The following is a 19,210-nucleotide window of genomic DNA, read 5'->3' as shown; positions in this document are numbered from 1 at the left end:
TAGGCATTTTAATAAAGCTTGTTGACTAATTGTAGAATCTTATTCCTTTCTTCATTCTGGGAAATCCAAAAGACTTTTAGTGCAGTACATTTTCACTGCTTAGGCTTGGAATTCTTCCCCCTACTCTGGTTTTCCTGGCCACTTTTAGGTTTCTACTAATTGTCCCTCTTAATGCCTATGCCTTTCTTCTGAGATGATCTCTAATATATCTTATCATTATCTATCTCTATCTTTCTCTGTCATTTTATCTCTATCTCTATCTTTCTATTTATCTAGTTATCTAATCTTGTTTATATATAGTAGTTTTACATATCTCCACCCAAGTTTCTTGATGGCTGGTACTGGTTTTGTTTTGATTTTTTTCTTCTTTATATTATATCCCCAGGACTTAGAATAGTTTCTGGCAGCTAATACCTGCTAAATAAATATTATTTCTTGCTTTGTCAGAATGCCAGTGATATATTGTTTATTGAAAAAAGAATTAAAATGAGTCTTCCTAAGTAGTTTTCAGTAAAATGAAACTTATTAAATGTGCTGCTTTTTTGTATAAATCATAGTTGACTCATTCTACCTATATTTGTTAGTATATAAAACTTTGCAAAGTTTGATTTAAGACTTTTGTTATGTGTCAGTATTGTTTTTCCTTCTTGAAGAGGATTAAATTTATCAGTGACATTTGGTTTTTACTCTCATTACAATTCTAATAAATGATAGGTAGTTATGCATAATGGAAAAAATACTTGACTGCTGAGGACCTGGGACCTTCCTCTCCTGGAAACACAGAAGCTAATTTCAGTATTTCCAATATTCCTAAAGCTGTTGATGATGTTATATAGAAAAACAAGTTCCATCTTACATTTATAATATAGCTTCATTAATAATCTCTAGTTGAATTGTGTGATAGTTCTTCTCCTCAAGGCATCTGATCAAAGACAATTCTAAAGGACTTGTGAAAGAAAATACCATTCACACCTAGAGAAAGAACTGTGGAATCTGAATGCAGATCAAAGCATATAGTTTCCATTTTTCCTCTAGGTTTTTTTTTTTAGTTTCCATTTTTTAAATTTGTTTTATACTTTGTCCCCCCCCCCATGGTTTTTTCCCTTTTGTTCTGATTCTTCTTTCACAACAGGAAGAGGGGGAGAAAATGTGGAATTCAAAATCTTACCCAAAAATGTATGTTGAAAACAAAATTTTTTTTTAATCTCTAGTTGAGAGTGGTAAGTTCATGATTTTTTACCTTTTACATTTCTTTTTTGTTTTTTTGAACAGGTGAACTTTTAAAGATCATTATCCTCTTAACTCAGAGTTCAGAACATTTTTTTTCCCTTTCAAAATACCTTTTTTTAATTTATTTTTTTTTTGACAAGGCAAGACATGCCCCAAGGTCACACTAATATCAAGTGTCTGAGGTCCGATTTGAATTCAGGTCCTCCTGACTTCAGGGTCAGTATTCTATCCAGTGTGGATAGCTGACTCTCAAGATAGCTTTGAATTTAGAATCAGTTATACTATGATTTATAATAAAAATGTTCTCTTTGGAGAGAAATTTTCTTAAAGGAACCATCTTCAGAATCATTTATCACACCAAATGTACATAAAATAGCTAGTATTTATCAACTATTTGGTAGTTTTTGTGCTGTTTTTTTTTATTTACTTAATTTTGTTGTATTTATTAGCACTGCTAGAACTTCCAAAAGGGTGGTTGAATCTACAGAGCAGTACTTTTAACCTTTTTTTTAACTCCAGGCTTAATAACATAGGTATACAAAACTCTTACAAAACCAAATAATGTTTTCTTGAGATGATTAAAGGTAGCTACTGAGGATAATTAAGCAAGCTGTTTGGTGGGAAAGAGATATGGCAATTGCAAATTTGAACTCTGGTTATTAGCTAGGAGGTTTTCCAGGCATAGAAGTGAATTCAGAACTTAGGGCTATGTGGAAAGTTACATTATCCCTTCTTTTTTTAATTTAATTTAAAAAATTTTAAGTTTATGAATTTCAATAAAAGATCTTTCCATATATATAGAATAGAACAGCAAGTGAATTATATGTGAAACTGAATTTCAGTTATGTATAGCTTGCTTTTTAAAAATGTTTATAATAGTACCTGAGTTCAAATTCAGCTTCAGACACTTAATAATTACCTAGCTTTGTGACCTTGGACAAGTGACTTAACCCCATTGCCTTACAAAACAAAAAAAATGAATATAATAATATAATAATGAATATAATAATTCAGTTTGTTCCTTTCAAAACTACCTTCCTTGTCTGTTTCCATTTGAACTTTCTTTTGTTCTCTCCTGAGCATTTGAAAAAAAGTTTGTGACCTTCATTTATTTCTTTTCAGTTTTGTCCTGTTCTTTCTTAAATGAAGTTTTTCTCTTAGAACTGCTTTATTTTTGTTGAGCTGAGACTTTGTTAGATTTGGCCCTTATATCTAAAGAATATTTGTTCTTTACAAAAAAAATAGCATCAGAACTAGTTGAGAATTTGTATTCTCAGAATCTTAAGGATGGAATTTTGTAGGGGGAAAAAATTCCTCCATTCTGTAACTTTCTTTTTGTGACTGCCATTGCTAGAGTGAACTGGATTTCATTTTCACAGATTGTTCATTTTGCTGTGGATTCAGTCACGGTGGAAGAAGTAGTGCACATGACACTAAAAATGTTGATAATTATATGTATTTATAAAATGTAATTAAAAGCAGTGCAGAAGCATTTCATACTTATTAGCCTTTTGACTGTTTCAATTTTCTTCTGTTGTAGGATTAATGGCAAAATAATTAACCACCATGGCAGCTATGGTACCACCAGTGAAGCTCAAATGGCTTGAACATTTAAACAGCTCTTGGATCACAGAAGACAGTGAATCTATTGCTACAAGAGAAGGTGTTTCTGTTCTTTATTCTAAACTGGTCAGCAATAAAGAAGTTGTGCTTCTGCCTCAGCAGGTTTTGTGCCTCAAAGGACCTCAGTTGCCTGATTTTGAACGTGAATCTCTTTCAAGTGATGAACAGGATCACTATTTGGATGCTCTTCTTACTAGTCAGTTGGCTTTGGCCAAGATGGTATGTTCAGATTCCCCATTTGCTGGAGCACTTCGTAAACGACTTCTTGTGCTGCAACGTGTCTTTTATGCACTTTCTAATAAATATCATGATAAAGGCAAAGTGAAGCAGCAGCAACATTCACCAGAGAGTAGTTCTGGTTCAGCAGATGTCCATTCTGTTAGTGAACGGCCCCGATCAAGCACAGATGCTCTCATAGAAATGGGTGTTCGAACTGGACTGAGCTTATTATTTGCACTACTAAGACAGAGTTGGATGATGCCTGTTTCAGGATCTGGTCTCAGTCTTTGTAATGATGTCATTCATACTGCAATAGAAGTTGTGAGCTCTTTGCCACCATTATCTTTAGCAAATGAAAGTAAGATTCCACCTATGGGTTTGGACTGTTTATCACAAGTGACTACGTTTCTTAAGGGAGTAACTATCCCAAATTCTGGAGCAGATACTTTAGGTCGGAGATTAGCTTCTGAACTGTTGCTTGGTTTGGCAGCTCAGCGTGGTTCTTTAAGGTATCTTCTTGAATGGATAGAAATGGCTTTGGGTGCATCAGCAGTTGTACACACCATGGAAAAAAACAAACTACTGCCAAGCCAGGAAGGAATGATCAGCTTTGACTGCTTTATGAACATATTAATGCAAATGAGACGCTCTTTGGTAGGTATTAAATTTTTTTAAAATTTTATATTAACAAATCCTGAATATTTAAAATTTTTTATCTTTTGACATTGTTATTCTCCTTTCAGTGAATTTGGTGCCTATTTTTATGAATGCTAATTGTTTCAATGTGTTAAAAACTTGGATAAAAGACAATTTTTGGAATACTGGTTGTGAATTATACTTATGAAGAGAAAAATAGGTATAGTAGAAAGGCTGTGGGAGATGCTAGGGTATTTGAAGTTCTATTCTTGACTTTGTTAATAACTTAACTGCATGCTCTTGATCAAGGCATTTAACTTTCCTATCCATAAGTTTTATTTTTTTATAAATTGAAGGGGTTGTCTGATAATTTTTAAAGTTTTCCCACAGCCTGAAAATTATTTTCCTGATGTCTAAATTCTTGATTCTCGTGAGACAATTTTGTATATCATATAAAATTCCAAGCCATAGTATGATTTGTTCCAAAAAAAATGTAAGCAGTAGAAAGACACAGAGGTGATTAAAAATCAGTCTCTGTACTCACAGATCTATTAATGATGGATTTTTTTGTCCTTCATTCTCAAAGAAGACCATGATATCAAGGGAAGTGATGTCATGACAAACACATGAATTGACTTTGAGTGAGGGAATGCTGTGCTAAGACACTAACCTCACTTTCTCCTCCAGATCTATCTGGGTCTAAGTGACCAGATCTGAATCAGGGTGACAGGAGATGGCCCTGGACATAAAGAATCAGGGTTAAATGACTTGCCCAAGGTCACATAACTAGTCAGTGTCAAGTACCTGAGGCTGGATTCAAACTCCCATCCTCCTGACCACAAAACCAGAGCTCTAGCCACTATGCCACCTAGCTGCCCTTTCAAAGATCTAATAGTCAAATAGGGGAAACAAGTTACGTATAAAAATAATTAAATACAAAAATTTCTATATTATAAGATACCTAGGAAAGTATATACTCCTTTAGGAAAGATGATATGTCTTATCTAAATCTCTTTATTTCCCCTTTGCCTAGCACCATGATCTGTACACAGGTGCTTAGTAAATGCTTATTGTTTTGTTTTCTTTTGTCTTTATACTATAACAATTGAATGTGAGAATACTTTCTGTCTTTCAGGGTTGTTGTGGGGAAAGTTCTTTGTTAACTGTAGAATTTTGTATAATGTGAATTAAGAATTAAAAACTAGTAGTACAGGGCCAGCTAGGTGGTAGAGTGGATAGAACACTGGCCCTGGAGTCAGGAGGACCTGAGTTCAAATCTGGTCTCAGACACTTAATAATTACCTAGCATTGTGACCTTGGGCAAGTCACTTAACCCCATTGCCTTGCCAAAAAAAACCCTCAAAAAATAGTAATACACAGATCTATGAGTATTTAGAAGAAGGGACAGGACTAAAGAAGACTTTTGAGTTATTTGAGTTAGTTAAGTGAGGCCTTGAAGGATACATATAATTTTATTCACTTATTTATTGTCATCTTTTCTTTTAGTGTTTTTTTTTTTCTTGCAAGGCAAATGGGGTTAAGTGGTTTGCCCAAGGCCACACAGCTAGGTAATTATGAGGTCAGATTTAAACTCAGGTACTCCTGACTCCAGGGCCAGTGCTCTATCCACTGTTGCCACCTAGCCACCCCTGCCATCTATTTATTTATTTGTCTGCCCATTCAACCATCCATTTATTTATTTGTTTACTTATTTATTTATTAGGTTTTTGTGAGAAAATAGGTTTAAGTGACTTATCCAAGTCACACAGCTATTAAGTACCACGTATCTGAGATCAAATTTAAACTCATGTCTTCCTGACTCTAGGACCAGAACTCTACCCATTGCACCTCCTGATTGTTCTTGATACATACAATTTTAACTAATAGGTGAGGAGGAGGACAGTTGATTAGGATCAGGCATGGGCAAGAGAAGCTAGAAAGTATAAGAATGTCTTGGGGGGACAATAGGAAGAAAAGAAGTTACTTGGTTTTTAGGACAAACATGTATATATTATATCAGGGACCTTTTGGAGATAATACAAATTTGGACATTCTTTTATATTACAATAAAAATTTTATTAATTAAATGCCTGTGCATTGTAAAATTGTGGCATCAATTGTAAATTGAAGTATGGCCCTTTAAAAAGTTAAAGCAGTATTTTAAAGTATTTTTAATCTTTTTCTTCTTTTAAAATATTACCAGTCTTTTTTATAGAATAGGAGAGGAGTATGGAAAAAGGTATAGAAGGATCAAGTTGTAGAAGACCTTAAATACTAGCTAAGTACTCTGGACTCTGTTGAGTAAGTATTGAGGAGCAAATTGAAAAGTTTTGATCAGAGATGTAAAATGATTAGAGCTGTCCTTTTTTTTTTTTTTGCAAGGCAATGGAGTTAAGTGACTTGGCCAAGGTCACACAGCTAAGTAATTATTAAGTCTGAGGTCGGATTTGAACTCAAGTCCTTCTGACTCCAGGGCTAGTGCTCTATCCACTGTGTCAACTAACTGCCCCTTTAGAGTTGAATTTTTGAAAGATGAATCTGACAGTTATATATGTATTATAAATTAGAGAGGGAAGATATTAAGAAGTGGGGAGACTAGTTAAGAAGTTATCGGGTAAAAGTTGAGGTAAAAGTTAATGTATTTTGAAGAATTTATATATCTTTGTGATGACTAGGTGGATATATTCTCTACTCATTCATAAATTTGAGAAGAAAAGTTAGGGTTAAAGATATATTGGGGGATATATCATATAGAGATGATTTTTGAAGTCAAAGAAGTGAATGACATCACTCAGAGAGAAAATATAAAAAACGAGAAAATGGACTGTGTTTACCTCTCAGACTTTCCTCCTATATTATACTCTTCCCTTTTTTCAACCAAACTGGAAAAAAAGCTGTCTGTTCTTTCCTCACTCCTTAGGTCTTTGCAGTTTGACTTCTCATATTATTCTTTAACTGTAGCTACTCTTTCCAAAGTTAGTAATTTCTTAACTCACAAATGTAATGTACCTTTTTCTCAGTCTGTCTTTTTTAACTCTGTTATTAGTCATTTTGACCATATTCTTCCCTGGATTTTTATGCTGCTTTTTTATGCTTGTTCTTACTTATTCTATCCTTTTGTGGGATCATCATCATCCACATCCTGATCCCTGATTGTAGGTGGACTTTTAATGTAGGTGGACTTTTAAGGCTCTGTCTTAGGACTTCTGTAGTCTTTCTTTTGACAAACTCATCAGCTCCAGTGCTCCAGTTCTGAATTGTCAAGTGATTATTAGATATTTTGACCTTCTATGGGCATCTTAATTTCAATTGATTTCCAATACAATATCTTTACTCACTAAATCCATACCTGTTCCAAACTTATTCTATCAGTCACCCAGCTTCATAAGTTCATAATTCCTCATTCTCTTAATTCACATATCAATTAGATCCCTTTTAGTTCTATCTCTACAGCATTTCCTATTCACATAACCACTAGCCTAGTTCAAGCCTTCCATTACCTCTTGCTTGAACTATTGTGGTTGTAATTGGTCTCACTGTCTCAAATTGATTTAATCCATCAATTCTTTAGATCAAATTATTTAGTTTAAAGGTAGCCCTTTCTTCACAGAATAGAATAAGTTATGTTTAATATTTCTGCCTTTTGGCATTAGTTTATGAGGTTTTTATTTCTCAGTATATGTTCAGTTTTTGTAAAAGTGTCATACAAAAATTGAAAAATCTGTAAATTCTTTTCTCATTCATTAATCATCTAATAATTTTTATCACAGATATCTTTCCTAAAGTTATATCCAGACCTTTAATATCTTTATTATTTATCATTTGTGGTAGATTTGTTGCTCTATAGATACTTAGGTAGAACACTGCATAGTGCTGGTCTTGGAATTAGGAAGACCTGAGTTTGAATTCGGTATGACACTTTAATCATATAGCCCTAGGCAGGTCATTTAACAGCACCTCTAGTCTGTTTCCACCAGTAACTCCTGACTCATTGAGTTGTTTTTAGCATCAAGTGAGATAACATGCAAAATGCTATACAAAATGCAAAGCGATAAATAAATGCTTGTTGTTATTATGTAATATGTGTATATCATTCTATTGTTCATTGTCTATAAAGCCTTTAAGTATAATGTGATTTTCTTCCTTATCTCTTTATCATACTTAACTTTTTTTGTTGCCTTGTCTGAAATGATTTGCTTAGATTTTGCTATTGCCCTCATTTTAACTGTGAATATTGTCTTTTGTATAAATAATATTATTATTAGATTCTGCTTTCTCATTGATTCTGTGCTATCCTTTTTTTCATGGGTGAATTTATCCTAGTCAGGTTCACAGTCATGACTGTTAATTTTCATCTCTTACACTCCTATTGTGTGAAGCAGTAAAGCCCCTCCCCTTCTTCCTTTAATCCCTAGCATAAAATTTCTCTTTCCTTCTTGTTTCATTGTCTTTCCATTATTGAAGACATTAATATTTTGAGAATGACGTGTTTCTTCTCTTATTAAAATATAAACAATTCATAATTTTATGGTCTCTTCCAATTACACATCAAAACAATAGGAAACAACACTTCATGGGACATTTACTCATTTTGTTAAAAATACATTTGTATAACTGCACTATTATTTAATATCAGTAAAACTGATAACTTAGATGAAGTAGATATTTACTAAGCTATGTAATATTCAGATGAACAGAACAAGAGCTGACTAATTGAAATATTTCTCTTAAGAAAAAAATTAATAAGATATAAAGAAATTTCTAAAGAGAGGAAAGATCCCAAGACTAGATGAACTTATAAATGAATTTTATTTTTGACATTCAATGAACAATTTAATATTGAGAGGACAATTTAGTCCAGTTATTATATAAGTTGTAAAAATAAGGAAAGAAAGGAACCAATCCAACTTGCTTTGTGAGACAAAGTAAGTTCTTTAATGCTAAAACTAGGGAGAAATAAAGTAGAGAAAGAGCTCTCTAGACTAATGTAACTAATAAGCATCATTGCAAATATATTGAACAATGTATTAGCAAAGAGTTTGCAATGACATTTAAAAAACTATTCTGTGACCTAGTTGATTTATACTGGGGAATACAGGGCTGGTTCAATTTTAAGAAAACTATGATGGCAATTTAAGTATTAGTTTTTATCTTGTTTGTTTGGCTAGGCATTGGGGTTAAATGACTTGCCCAAAGTCACACAGCTAGGTATTTATTAAGTGTCTGAGTCTGGATTTGAACTCAAGTCCTCCTGACTCCAGGGCCAGTGCTCCATCCACTGCACTGTCTAGCTGCCCCTGACCACATTCATTTTAAAAACCACATGACTGTTTATCATTAAATACAGAAAACTTTTGACAAATGAGTTAAAATTTTAAAAATTGAAAAGCATATGAATAAACATCATTCCTCAATATGATAAATAGTATCTTTTTATAATCAAGAGCTAATGGAGAAATGTTAAATGCCTTTTCATTAAGATTAGGGTTAAAGGAAGGATGAATATAATACCCCTATTATTTGATATTCCAGATATGCTAAATCCACCAATAAAACAAGAAAAAAAATCGAGGGATTGGGCATAAGCAGAAAAGGAAACAAAATAATCACTTTTACTTTTAACCTCAGAGAAGCAACTAAAGTTTGATAGAAAAAAAGAGTAAAAATTTTAGCAGAGTAGCAGGGTCCATATAAGTCCATATAATCATCATTCTTTCTGTATATTACCAATAAAACTCATCAGGAAAAGATTTCAAAAGTTCTACTCAAAATAACTATAGACTATATATATAATATCTAGGAGTCCAGCTTTCAAGAGACATGAAGAAATTATGAGTGAGATGATAAAATATTTTTTACAGAAAGAGACCTTAAACCATAAGAATGTAAACTGTGTTCATAGTTGAATTGTGCCAATTTAATAAAAATGATAAAACTATCTAAACTACTTTATATATTCAGTGCCTTACCAATCAAACTTTTAAGGAGTTACTTTATAGAATTAGAAAAAATATCAATTTATTTGGAGGAACAAATTTCAAGAATCTCAAGGAAAATATGGTGAGAAAAAAAGTTTAGCAGTAACAGATCTCAATCTATACTACAAAGCAGTAGTAATCAAAATATTCAGTATAGGAAGCCTTTACCAGTCTCTTAATTCTAATGACTTTCTTCTGTTGATACTATCCTATTTGACATATATGTATGTATGTATGTATATATGTATACATATCTATATAGTTTATGCATTGTTATTGATGTATTGTTTCTCTCACTAGATTGTGAGCTCTTTTTAATGTTTTTTTTTGTATGTATTTTTTATTATTTTATTTAAGGCAATGGGGTTAAGTGACTTGCCCAAAGTCACACAGCTAGGCAATTATTAAGTGTTTGGGTTCAGATTTGAACTCAGGTCCTCCTGACTCCAGGGCTGGTGCTCTATCCACTGTGCCACCTAGCTACCATGCTCTTTTTTCTTGTTGTGGAGGCAATTACAGTGTTAAGTGACTTGCCCAGGGTCACACAAGGTAGTAAATATTTGAGACCAGATTTGAGCTTAGGTCCTTCTGACGCTAGGGCTGGTGCTCTATATCTATTGTACTTCCCAGCTGCCCTAGATTGTGAGCTCTTTGAAGGCAATCATTATCTTGTAGCCAAGCTCTTAAATAGTGCCAACCCATGGTAAAACATACTATATATGCAAGATACAGATACATAATGGTATATCAAATATAATAGCGTAATGTTTGATAAACTTAAGGACTTTTGCTACTGGAGACAATATTCACTATGAAACTCTTAAATTGGAAAGCCATTAGGCAAATTTAGATCAACATCTCATACTTATAGTATAAAAAAAAGTAAATGAATATGATGCCTAGATAAAAATCTTATAAATTATAGGAGCAGGAAGGGAGTTTCTTTCCAAAGCATTCATGGCCAAATAAGGTTGATAGGAGATAAATCATAGGACATATGATGGGCAGTTCTGTCCCTCCCAATTATCTCTACCCCTCATGCAAAGCTACATAGTCTAAAAAACAAATTTCCATATTAGCTGTGTGCAAAGATGAGTGCCAAGCCTCCTTTTCCTCCTTTTTGGAACTATTTTATCAGGGTTCTCAAAGTCTTTGAAAGTTGTTCTTCACTTATTGTTACATAAATAGGTTTCACTTAAGTTTTTCCAAAAATGTATATACTTTTCTTTCAAATCTTGTTATGTTTTGTTTTGTTTTTATAGGCAGAAGATTTAGTTTTAATTAGTAGGAAAGCAGTTAACTGGAACATCTTTATAGCAAATTTCTTTAATAAAGCTATCCCAATTTATAAGAAATTAGTACAAATATAGAAGAATAAGAGATACTCCCCAATAAATAAATGGTCAAATAATAAGAATAAATAGTTGTTAATAAGTTTGTGGAAAAACTACTCCAAATAACTAATAATGAGAAATGCAAATCAAAGCACTTCTGAACTTCCATATCCCACACATCAGATCAACAAAGATAACAAGTAAAATGAGAATTGTTAGAGGGGCTAAGGGGAAATCTGGCATGTTATTGCACATTATTGGGGATGTGAAATGATCTAATCATCCTCAAAAGCATTTTGTAATCATACCTCTAAAGTCAGCAAATTGTGCATATTCATTGGAGCAGCAATACTTCTAACCAGCTTATGTCCTCCAAGTGATTAAGGAAAGTGAAGAGTGAACCATATTTTCAAAAATATTTCTATATGGTCCTTTCTTGTAGCAAAGGAGGTTCCTATAAATGAGGGGAATGACTAAACTAATAATAATGACATATGAAAGGGATGAATTCAGAGGAACTTGTAAGCCTTTATATGAACTAATGCATAATGAAGTGAGCAGAACCAAAAGAGATATTGCAACATTATAAGGGGGAAAAACAACTGCAAATGACTGAAGAACCACCATCACCAATTATATGATGTTATAATGAAATGATGATGATGTAATAATAATAATAATAATAATAGTTATATAATTAACTCCATAAGGCTAATATTCAGACATGTTTCCCATCTGTTGGTATAGAAGTGATAAAGTAGAGGTATATTGTGTGAGACATATTTTTTCAGATAAAACCAAAGTGTAAATTTGTTTAGAGTGACTAATGTTTTTACAAGGGGCCTCTATTTTTTTTTAAAGGATAGAGGAGGAGATGCAGGGGGGTAATTGTGCTAGGGACTTTTAAAAGGCATAAAAGAAAGAAAAGAAGCAGTAGTCATTAAAAAGAGAAAGAAGTTCAGATGGGAACATATAATAATGGTTGGGTTGGAAAGAAAGGTGTATACTTTTTGGAAAAAACTTAAGTGATATTTATTTATTAAATAACAAAGACTTTTAGGACCCTGATAAACCATAGTTCCAAAAGAAGGAACCTCGAGGCTTGGTACTAACCTTTGGTTATAACTAATGTGGAAATTTGTTTTCTTAGACTATGTAGTTTTTCATATCAGATGGGGATGATTAGAACAGAATATTTGGGGGGGGGGGGGGAGTTTGCAAGGCAAATGGATTTAAGTGGCTTGCCCAAGGCCACACAACCAGGTAATTATTAAATGTCTGAGGCTGGATTTGAACACAGGTATTCCTGACTCCAGGGACGTGCTCTATCCACTGCGCCACCTAGCTGCTCCCATTGTGCCACCTAGCTGCCCCCGGAACAGAATAATTTTGAAGAATACTTTTTGACTTGAAAAATAAACTACAAAAATGAGTAGGTATGACAGATATAAGTAATATGGGAAGAAGAATTTATAGGCTAAGTGGACATTTTGTTTAACTAGTGTGGATTTTTAAAAATAGTTGAATAAATTTTTCATATCACTTAGTTTTGTTTAACTAGTGTGGATTTTTAAAAATAGTTGAATAAATTTTTCATATCACTTAGAAAAAATGATATGCTTAGCATGATGCCTTAGACAGAGTATTCTCTTAATAAATAAATATATGTCACATGGGAAAAAAAAAGATTAGACCAAACTCAGTGGCAGTTCAGTTTTGTATATCTTTATCTTTTTTTTTTTTTTTAGGTTTTTGCAAGGCAAATGGGGTTAAGTGGCTTGCTAGGTAATTATTAAGTGTCTGAGGCCAGATTTGAACTCAGGTACTCCTTACTCCAGGGCCAGTACTCTATCCACTGCACCACCTAGCCGCCCCATCTTTATCTTTTTAATTTTGACTTTCTTGTTGATGTTTATTATGTTGACATTCTTAAGGGAAAAACAAGGAAAAAACAAACACCTTGGACTTTAGTATTACAAAGAAAGGATGACAAGAATATTAATAGCTATTAATTGATGCCTACTTTCACAACTTTATAAAAGGTCTGTGAGCCCAAATACAGTGTGAGGATTTCATTGATGACAGTTTTAAAAGATCATCAACAAACTTTAACAAATTATTCTACATTTTTACAGTCAGGCAATTTGATTAAAGTGTAGAGAATACAGGATCTTTTACATTCCTTATTGTTTGTTGCAAGAAGCTTTTGATTCCGGAGAATAAAACATTTCAAAGGCTTTCTTCCACCAGGGTATCTCCTTTGCATATGTAGAAATCATTTAAATTCCTTGAAAGATAAATAACTTTTTTCAGTCTAATAATTATTAATATCAAAAGGCACAAAACAGTAATATATATTCACCAAAGGTATTCAACACTGCACAAGTCCCAAGTAGAAGAGCCTCCAGAGAATCAAAGAATGAAAGTTTGTAAGTTATCCAAAGGGACTTGAAAAATACATTGTATTTGAGCATACTATGATCCCATTAACTGCAACAATTTGTGGAGGAGAAACAACCACAGTATATCTTCAGAAAGGTAGATCTGGAATAGGAAGTAGGTCAATCATAAAGGGAAAGAGAGGGTACAGAATAGCTTATAGACAGCCAGAGTGCAGGATTGGTGTCTATTTGATGCCAGCTTCTAGAAGAACCCCCACTTCGCCATAAGGACATGATGTTGATCTGTCAAGAAGTCAGCTAAAGAGAGTATTTTCATTAAAGAATAGGAATAGGAAGGCTAGCATTGAGGGAGGGGTAGAACATTACTGAGGATTAACTTGGCTAGGAGCTCCAGTACAATTAGAAAAAAAGAGATGAGAGTTTACAATTGGGTTAATTATCATTTTATTTTTATTTCTTCTGATGAATATTTATTTATAGTCATGAAGCTTTGAATGAAATAACTTAAAGGAAATGAAAAAAGAAAATTAAAACTCTTATAGCATAAGTGTACATTCTTATGCTCCTGATCCCATGTCCTAAGCTACTGTAATTTTACCTGTCCTATATAGTTTGTTTTCTTTTGGGGCAGGAGCTGTTCAATTTATGTGTCTGTGTCTTCATACACAGTGCTTGGCAATAGGTATTTAATAAGTCTATGTTTAAATTAAATTGATTGGGGGTGGCTAGGTGGCTCAGTGGATAAAGCACTGGCCCTGGAGTCAGGAGTACCTGGGTTCAAATTCGGCCTCAGACACAATAATTACCTAGCTGTGTGGCCTTGGGCAAGCCACTTAACCCTGTTTGCCTTGCAAAATACTAAAAAAAAAAATTTTAATTAAAAAAATAAAAAAAGAAATTAAATTGATTAGAAAACAATTAAGTATTGAAGTGGGTTTTTTTAAGTAGTGCAGGTTTAGAAAGTCAATATAACATACAGAAAATATCATTTTAAAAGTTTGGGCATTGCAAGAAAGGAGAGAGTCATGGAGGTGGGAAGGTAGCTGAAGGGGAAGGGTTTTCTCTCCCTCCTTTTTTTAAGGATATGGAAGATCTGAGCCTGATTGCAAATTAGATTTGAAGTTGATAACTGAAAGGGAGATAGTTAATGCACAGAGCTAAGGAATGAAGGACAAAATAAGGAAGTAAGGTCCTGGAGAACGAATGAAGAGATGCTGGACACAAGTGAAAGAGTAAATTAGCCCTGCAGAAGGGACTCTAGAAGGCTCTTTGTTCCTCTGGACCCTTTTACTTATTTGTGAGGTACTGTTTCACAGTCTCCATTTGAAGAGGTACTGATGCCAATTGTACTGACCTCTAACCTGACTTAGCTCCTGGCTGTTTGGATTGTTTTTCTTTGAACTTTATCCCTCCTCACCTCACCCAAGCCCCTATTTGAGTGTAAATTCCTTGCGGGCAGGATTGTTTTTCTTTTTGCTTATATTTGTTCCAGTGCTTAGCACTGTGTCTAGCACCTAGTAAAGTCTTAATATATATGCTTTTTGTTGAGAATTTTTGAGTCAAGGAGTACGAAAATGAAAGAATTTATGTGAAAGAATTTTACCATTCTCAGCAAAGTAAGAATAAAGTCATTTGAAAATGATGAGGAGCCCTTTCCGACTCCAGGAGCCACCGTGAGAGCAGCCCCCACTGCTGCCATGTGTGCCCACCTGCAGGGGATGGTCTTGCGGAACTGCTCCAGCTTCCTCATCAAGCGAAACAAGCAGACCCACGGCACCGAGCCCAACAAACTCAAGGCCCGGAGCTTGTTCCGCTACGACAGGCTGAGCCACTGGACAACGGTGGACATTGATCGCTGATGGCAAGGCTATTGTGGTGGTGCTGAAGCGCAAGGCAGGGTAGAGGAAGCCTGCCACATCCAACTTGAGGACCACGATCAACAAAAACGCTCCAGCTACCCTCAACAGTGTCTGACCTATCATCTGCAAGAATAAATACTGCAAAGATCTCCGCATGGCCACTCTTCGAAGGGCCAGTGCCATTCTGCAGAGGCAGAAGCCTGTGGTGGTAAAGAAGAAGCGAACCCACCCACCCAAGAGCACCTAAGGTGCCAGGCTTGCCTTTGGCTAATAAATTCAAACTGCCTAACCAAGGAAAAAAAAAAGAAAATAAGGAGGAGGAGGTAGGAGGAATAGAAATAGTGGAGGTTTGGAAGAAATGGGGGGATAAAGTGTAAGTAGTGAGGATAAGCTTAGTTCATTAGCTTGAATTTATTATGACCCTTAGTCTGCATGATTTTAGATTTCAATAAATTTTAGATTTCAACAAATTCAAGAATGTAGGGGAATTTGTTACTATTTTCCAAAGGATTAAAGTGGTCGAGGATCTTTAGAGTGGCAGGTGACTTAAATGGGCATGTAAAAAAGGGGAGGATGATTAAATTGATTAGGCATGATAGGTGAATGGCATGTATTAATGTATTATAATACCCTATATTTGCCTTATTTTTCCATGTTGCATTAATAATGTATGTTACACATTTTTATTGCCTTTTCTCTTAGTTGTTTCTTAACAATACCTATTATATTATTATGAAGCTAATATGACTTAGAGCAGTTACAGTGTAAAGTGTTGTTATGGTCTCTACAATTGTGTAATACATTCATCAAGTATTTTTAGTCTCATATTGGTCTCAATTCAAGAAACTGAGGCTTAGAAGAGGGCAAGTGACTAACCCAAGGTCACACAGCTAGTCAGTGGCAGGATTAACATCTGAATCTAGGTTTTCTATATATGTTTTTAGTAAGTGTTTTAACACTTTAAAAAAAATAAATTCCATACTTTCCTATTTAACTCTCAAATGATAATATTCACCTTGTGTAGGGTTTACTAAGTTTTTTTTCCTTTATAGATATACCTCTTAAGTGTTAACACTGGGGAGAAAATTGGAATATCTTTACTTTAGATTTCCTAGGAAGAAAAAAATCCTTAGTGACTACCCTAAAAGAGGTAGCATGGAACTAGCCTTGGAGATAGGAAAACTTGTGTATGAGCCACTTTTTAACATGTACTGGTTCTGTGACCCTCAACAAATTTTAACTTTTCAGTGCTCTAGACAAGTCTCCAAGACTATAAATTGTAGAGAAGGACTAACTTTTATTGACAGAGAATGTTTGCTCATCAAGGAATTCCATCTCCAGGACCTTCTATCTGGGCAATTAGTTTGGACTAGATAATTTCTAAAGTTTTTTCTAACTATAATATTTTGTGATTTTTTTTGAGAGTCAGAGACTGAATCTAAGCTAGTCATTGAAGTCCTTGAAGAGGAAGAGCTAGGAGACAGAAGAGTCTGTTAGTTTCAACATTTTTGAAGCACCTACCATGTACTAGGCGTTCTGCTAAGTGCTAGGGAGTCAAAGAAAGGCAGAAATCAGTTCCTGTTCTCAAGAAACTTACATTCTAATAGAGGAGCAGTAATGTACAAACACAGTATATACAGCATAAATGGGAAATGGTTCAGTATAGCGAAGCCAGAAGGCAAAGATAAGGAATGAAAGCATCTCAGATATGGAAGACAGCCAATGAAAATATCTAGAGGTGGAAGATAAAATGTGTAGTTTGAAGAACAATAAAGAGATCAGTTAAACTGTGTCCAAAAATCTATTGTTCATAATGGTGTATAGAGTGTATGAAGAGTAAAAAGGTATGTGTATGTAAAACAGGTTATGAAGGCTTTTGTACAACAAATGACTTTTATATTTGATTCTGAAGGTGATAAGGTACCACTAGTTTATTGTGATGGGAATAAGAGAAGATAAGATGATCAGACTTATACTTTAGGAAGATAGCTTTGGGAAGCTTTAGGAAGATAGGTGAGTAAAGGATGAACTAGAATGGCAGGGAGACTATAGGAAGCTTTTGCGTTAAAAAAAGTGGTGAAGAAGGAGCAGCTAGATGGCACCAGCCCTGGAGCTAGGAGGACCTGAGTTTAAATCTTACCTCAGACACTTAATAATTACCTAGTTGTGTGATTCTTGGACAAGTTGCTTAACACCAGTGCCTCGCAAAAAACAAACAAAAAAGGAGATATAAGTTTGTGCCATCATGATGGTAGTACCGGAAAGAAGAAGGGCTGTATAAGAAACATGTTATTAAGAAAAAATAACAGGCCTTGGCAACAGATTTGACTGGGGAGGTAGTGAGAAAGAGTAAAAAGTTGAAGATGATATCCAGGATACGAACCTAGGTGACTAGGAGGATGTTAATACACCCTTAATAATAATAAGATAGTTAGGAAGAAGGGAGAATTTGATGGGAAAGAGTATGTGTTCAGTTTTAGACATTGAATTTCAGATGTTCATGGGGAAATCCAGTTTGAGATGCAAGACTGAAGAGTTAAAATTAAGACTGGATAAGTTTATTTGGGAATCATCATTTAGAATTTATAATTGAATTCTGATGAGATCACCAAGTAAAATAGTAAAGGTAGGGAGGACCCAGAATAGAGCACTGTGGAATACCCCTAGTTAGTGGGCATGGCATAGATGAAGATCTAGCAAAAGAGACTAAGGAGGAGTAGTCAGATGGGTGGTAGGAGAACCAGGAGAGAAGGTAGTTTCACAAAAAACTAAGAGGAAAGTGATCTTAGTGTAGAGGCTATAGAGAGGTGACAAAAGAAGAATAGATAAAGGATCAAGAGGCAGGGTAAAAAAGCAAAGTAGAAAGAGGAGGAAAATGAGATAGGGATTTGTGGTATCAATAGGATCAACAGTGGCTATCAGAAATTCATGTAATATTGAAGACCCTGAGTGGCAGATATTGGCAATGAGAAGACAGTCAAGTATGAAAAAAATAAAGTGAACAGAAAACCTGAGAGAGACAGAGAGACAGAGAGAATGTGTTTGTGTGTGTGTTTGTGTGTGTGTGTGTGTGTGTGTGTATCTTAGTATTATAGACGTTGAACATATAAGCATAGGAAACCTCTTGTCTCTTGTCTGTGTGAAGATTAGTTTTAAAAGTGTATTTTATATTTTGGTGATTGGGATAAGGCAGAGTAAAAAACTGAGGATGACTCTGAAGTTATAAACCTGTGATTGACAACTTCTGACTTGTATTGGGTATTCAATTCAGCACTCTGTGAAGGGGATCATGTCTTTTTTTTAACCCCCCCCTTTTTTTTTTTTTTTTGCAAGTCAAATGGGATTAAGTGGCTTGCCCAGGGTCACACAGCTAGGTAATTATTAAGTGTCTGAGACCAGATTTGAACTCAGGTACTCCTGACTCCAGGGCCAGTGCTCTATCCACTGCGCCACCTAGCCGCCCCTAGGGATCATGTCTTTATAGGAATGTAGCATTATCTTAAATGCCATACCCTCTGTACTTGCATTTTTAGCCATAGTAAATAAAAGTATTGAAGTGAAATTTATGGCATATTTTAGAAAAGATCTCCACCCTTAATGCATGCTAATTTTTATTGACTTTTAATACTCATCTCTCGTGAAATCTGAAATCCTGTATGATTCTTTGCATCAGATAACATTGTTAGGAGTATTATTATGCATCGTAACACATAACAAGGTCCAGATGAGTTAGTTTGGTTTACATTGTTGAAGTTTCCACACTTAATTTCCTAAATGGATAAAATAATAGATCTGAACAAAGATAGTGCATTATTATGATTCATCTTTAATATACTTGAAGTAGTTTATCAAATTGATGTAGAAACTATAGTTTAATAAAAAAAAGACTTGTTCTTGGGCCAATATGTTAAAGATCTTTGATTTCTTTG

The 19,210-nt window shown here is 34.3% G+C and overlaps 1 protein-coding gene and 1 pseudogene across 11 annotated transcripts in view; both read left to right on the top strand.

Annotated features, from left to right (window-relative positions):
- The window catches only part of HERC1 (HECT and RLD domain containing E3 ubiquitin protein ligase family member 1), a 211,125-nt gene that overhangs the window by 20,064 nt on the left and 171,851 nt on the right, over positions 1–19,210 (top strand). For 10 of the 11 annotated variants that reach the window (XM_074234348.1, XM_074234347.1, XM_074234346.1 and 7 more), the window contains exon 2: positions 2,771–3,726. In XM_074234348.1, the coding sequence (XP_074090449.1) occupies positions 2,797–3,726 (930 nt within the window). In that variant the 5' untranslated portion in view covers positions 2,771–2,796. Of the gene's footprint in view, positions 1–2,770; positions 3,727–19,210 lie in introns of those variants that run through there. The other variant, XM_074234355.1, reaches the window with a different exon arrangement.
- On the top strand, positions 3,733–19,208 carry LOC141521613 (large ribosomal subunit protein eL28 pseudogene; annotated as a pseudogene).

Source organism: Macrotis lagotis, chromosome 4 (assembly GCF_037893015.1).
Source record: "Macrotis lagotis isolate mMagLag1 chromosome 4, bilby.v1.9.chrom.fasta, whole genome shotgun sequence".
NCBI lineage: Eukaryota > Metazoa > Chordata > Mammalia > Peramelemorphia > Peramelidae > Macrotis > Macrotis lagotis.
This window is presented reverse-complemented; position numbering and strand designations above follow the sequence as displayed.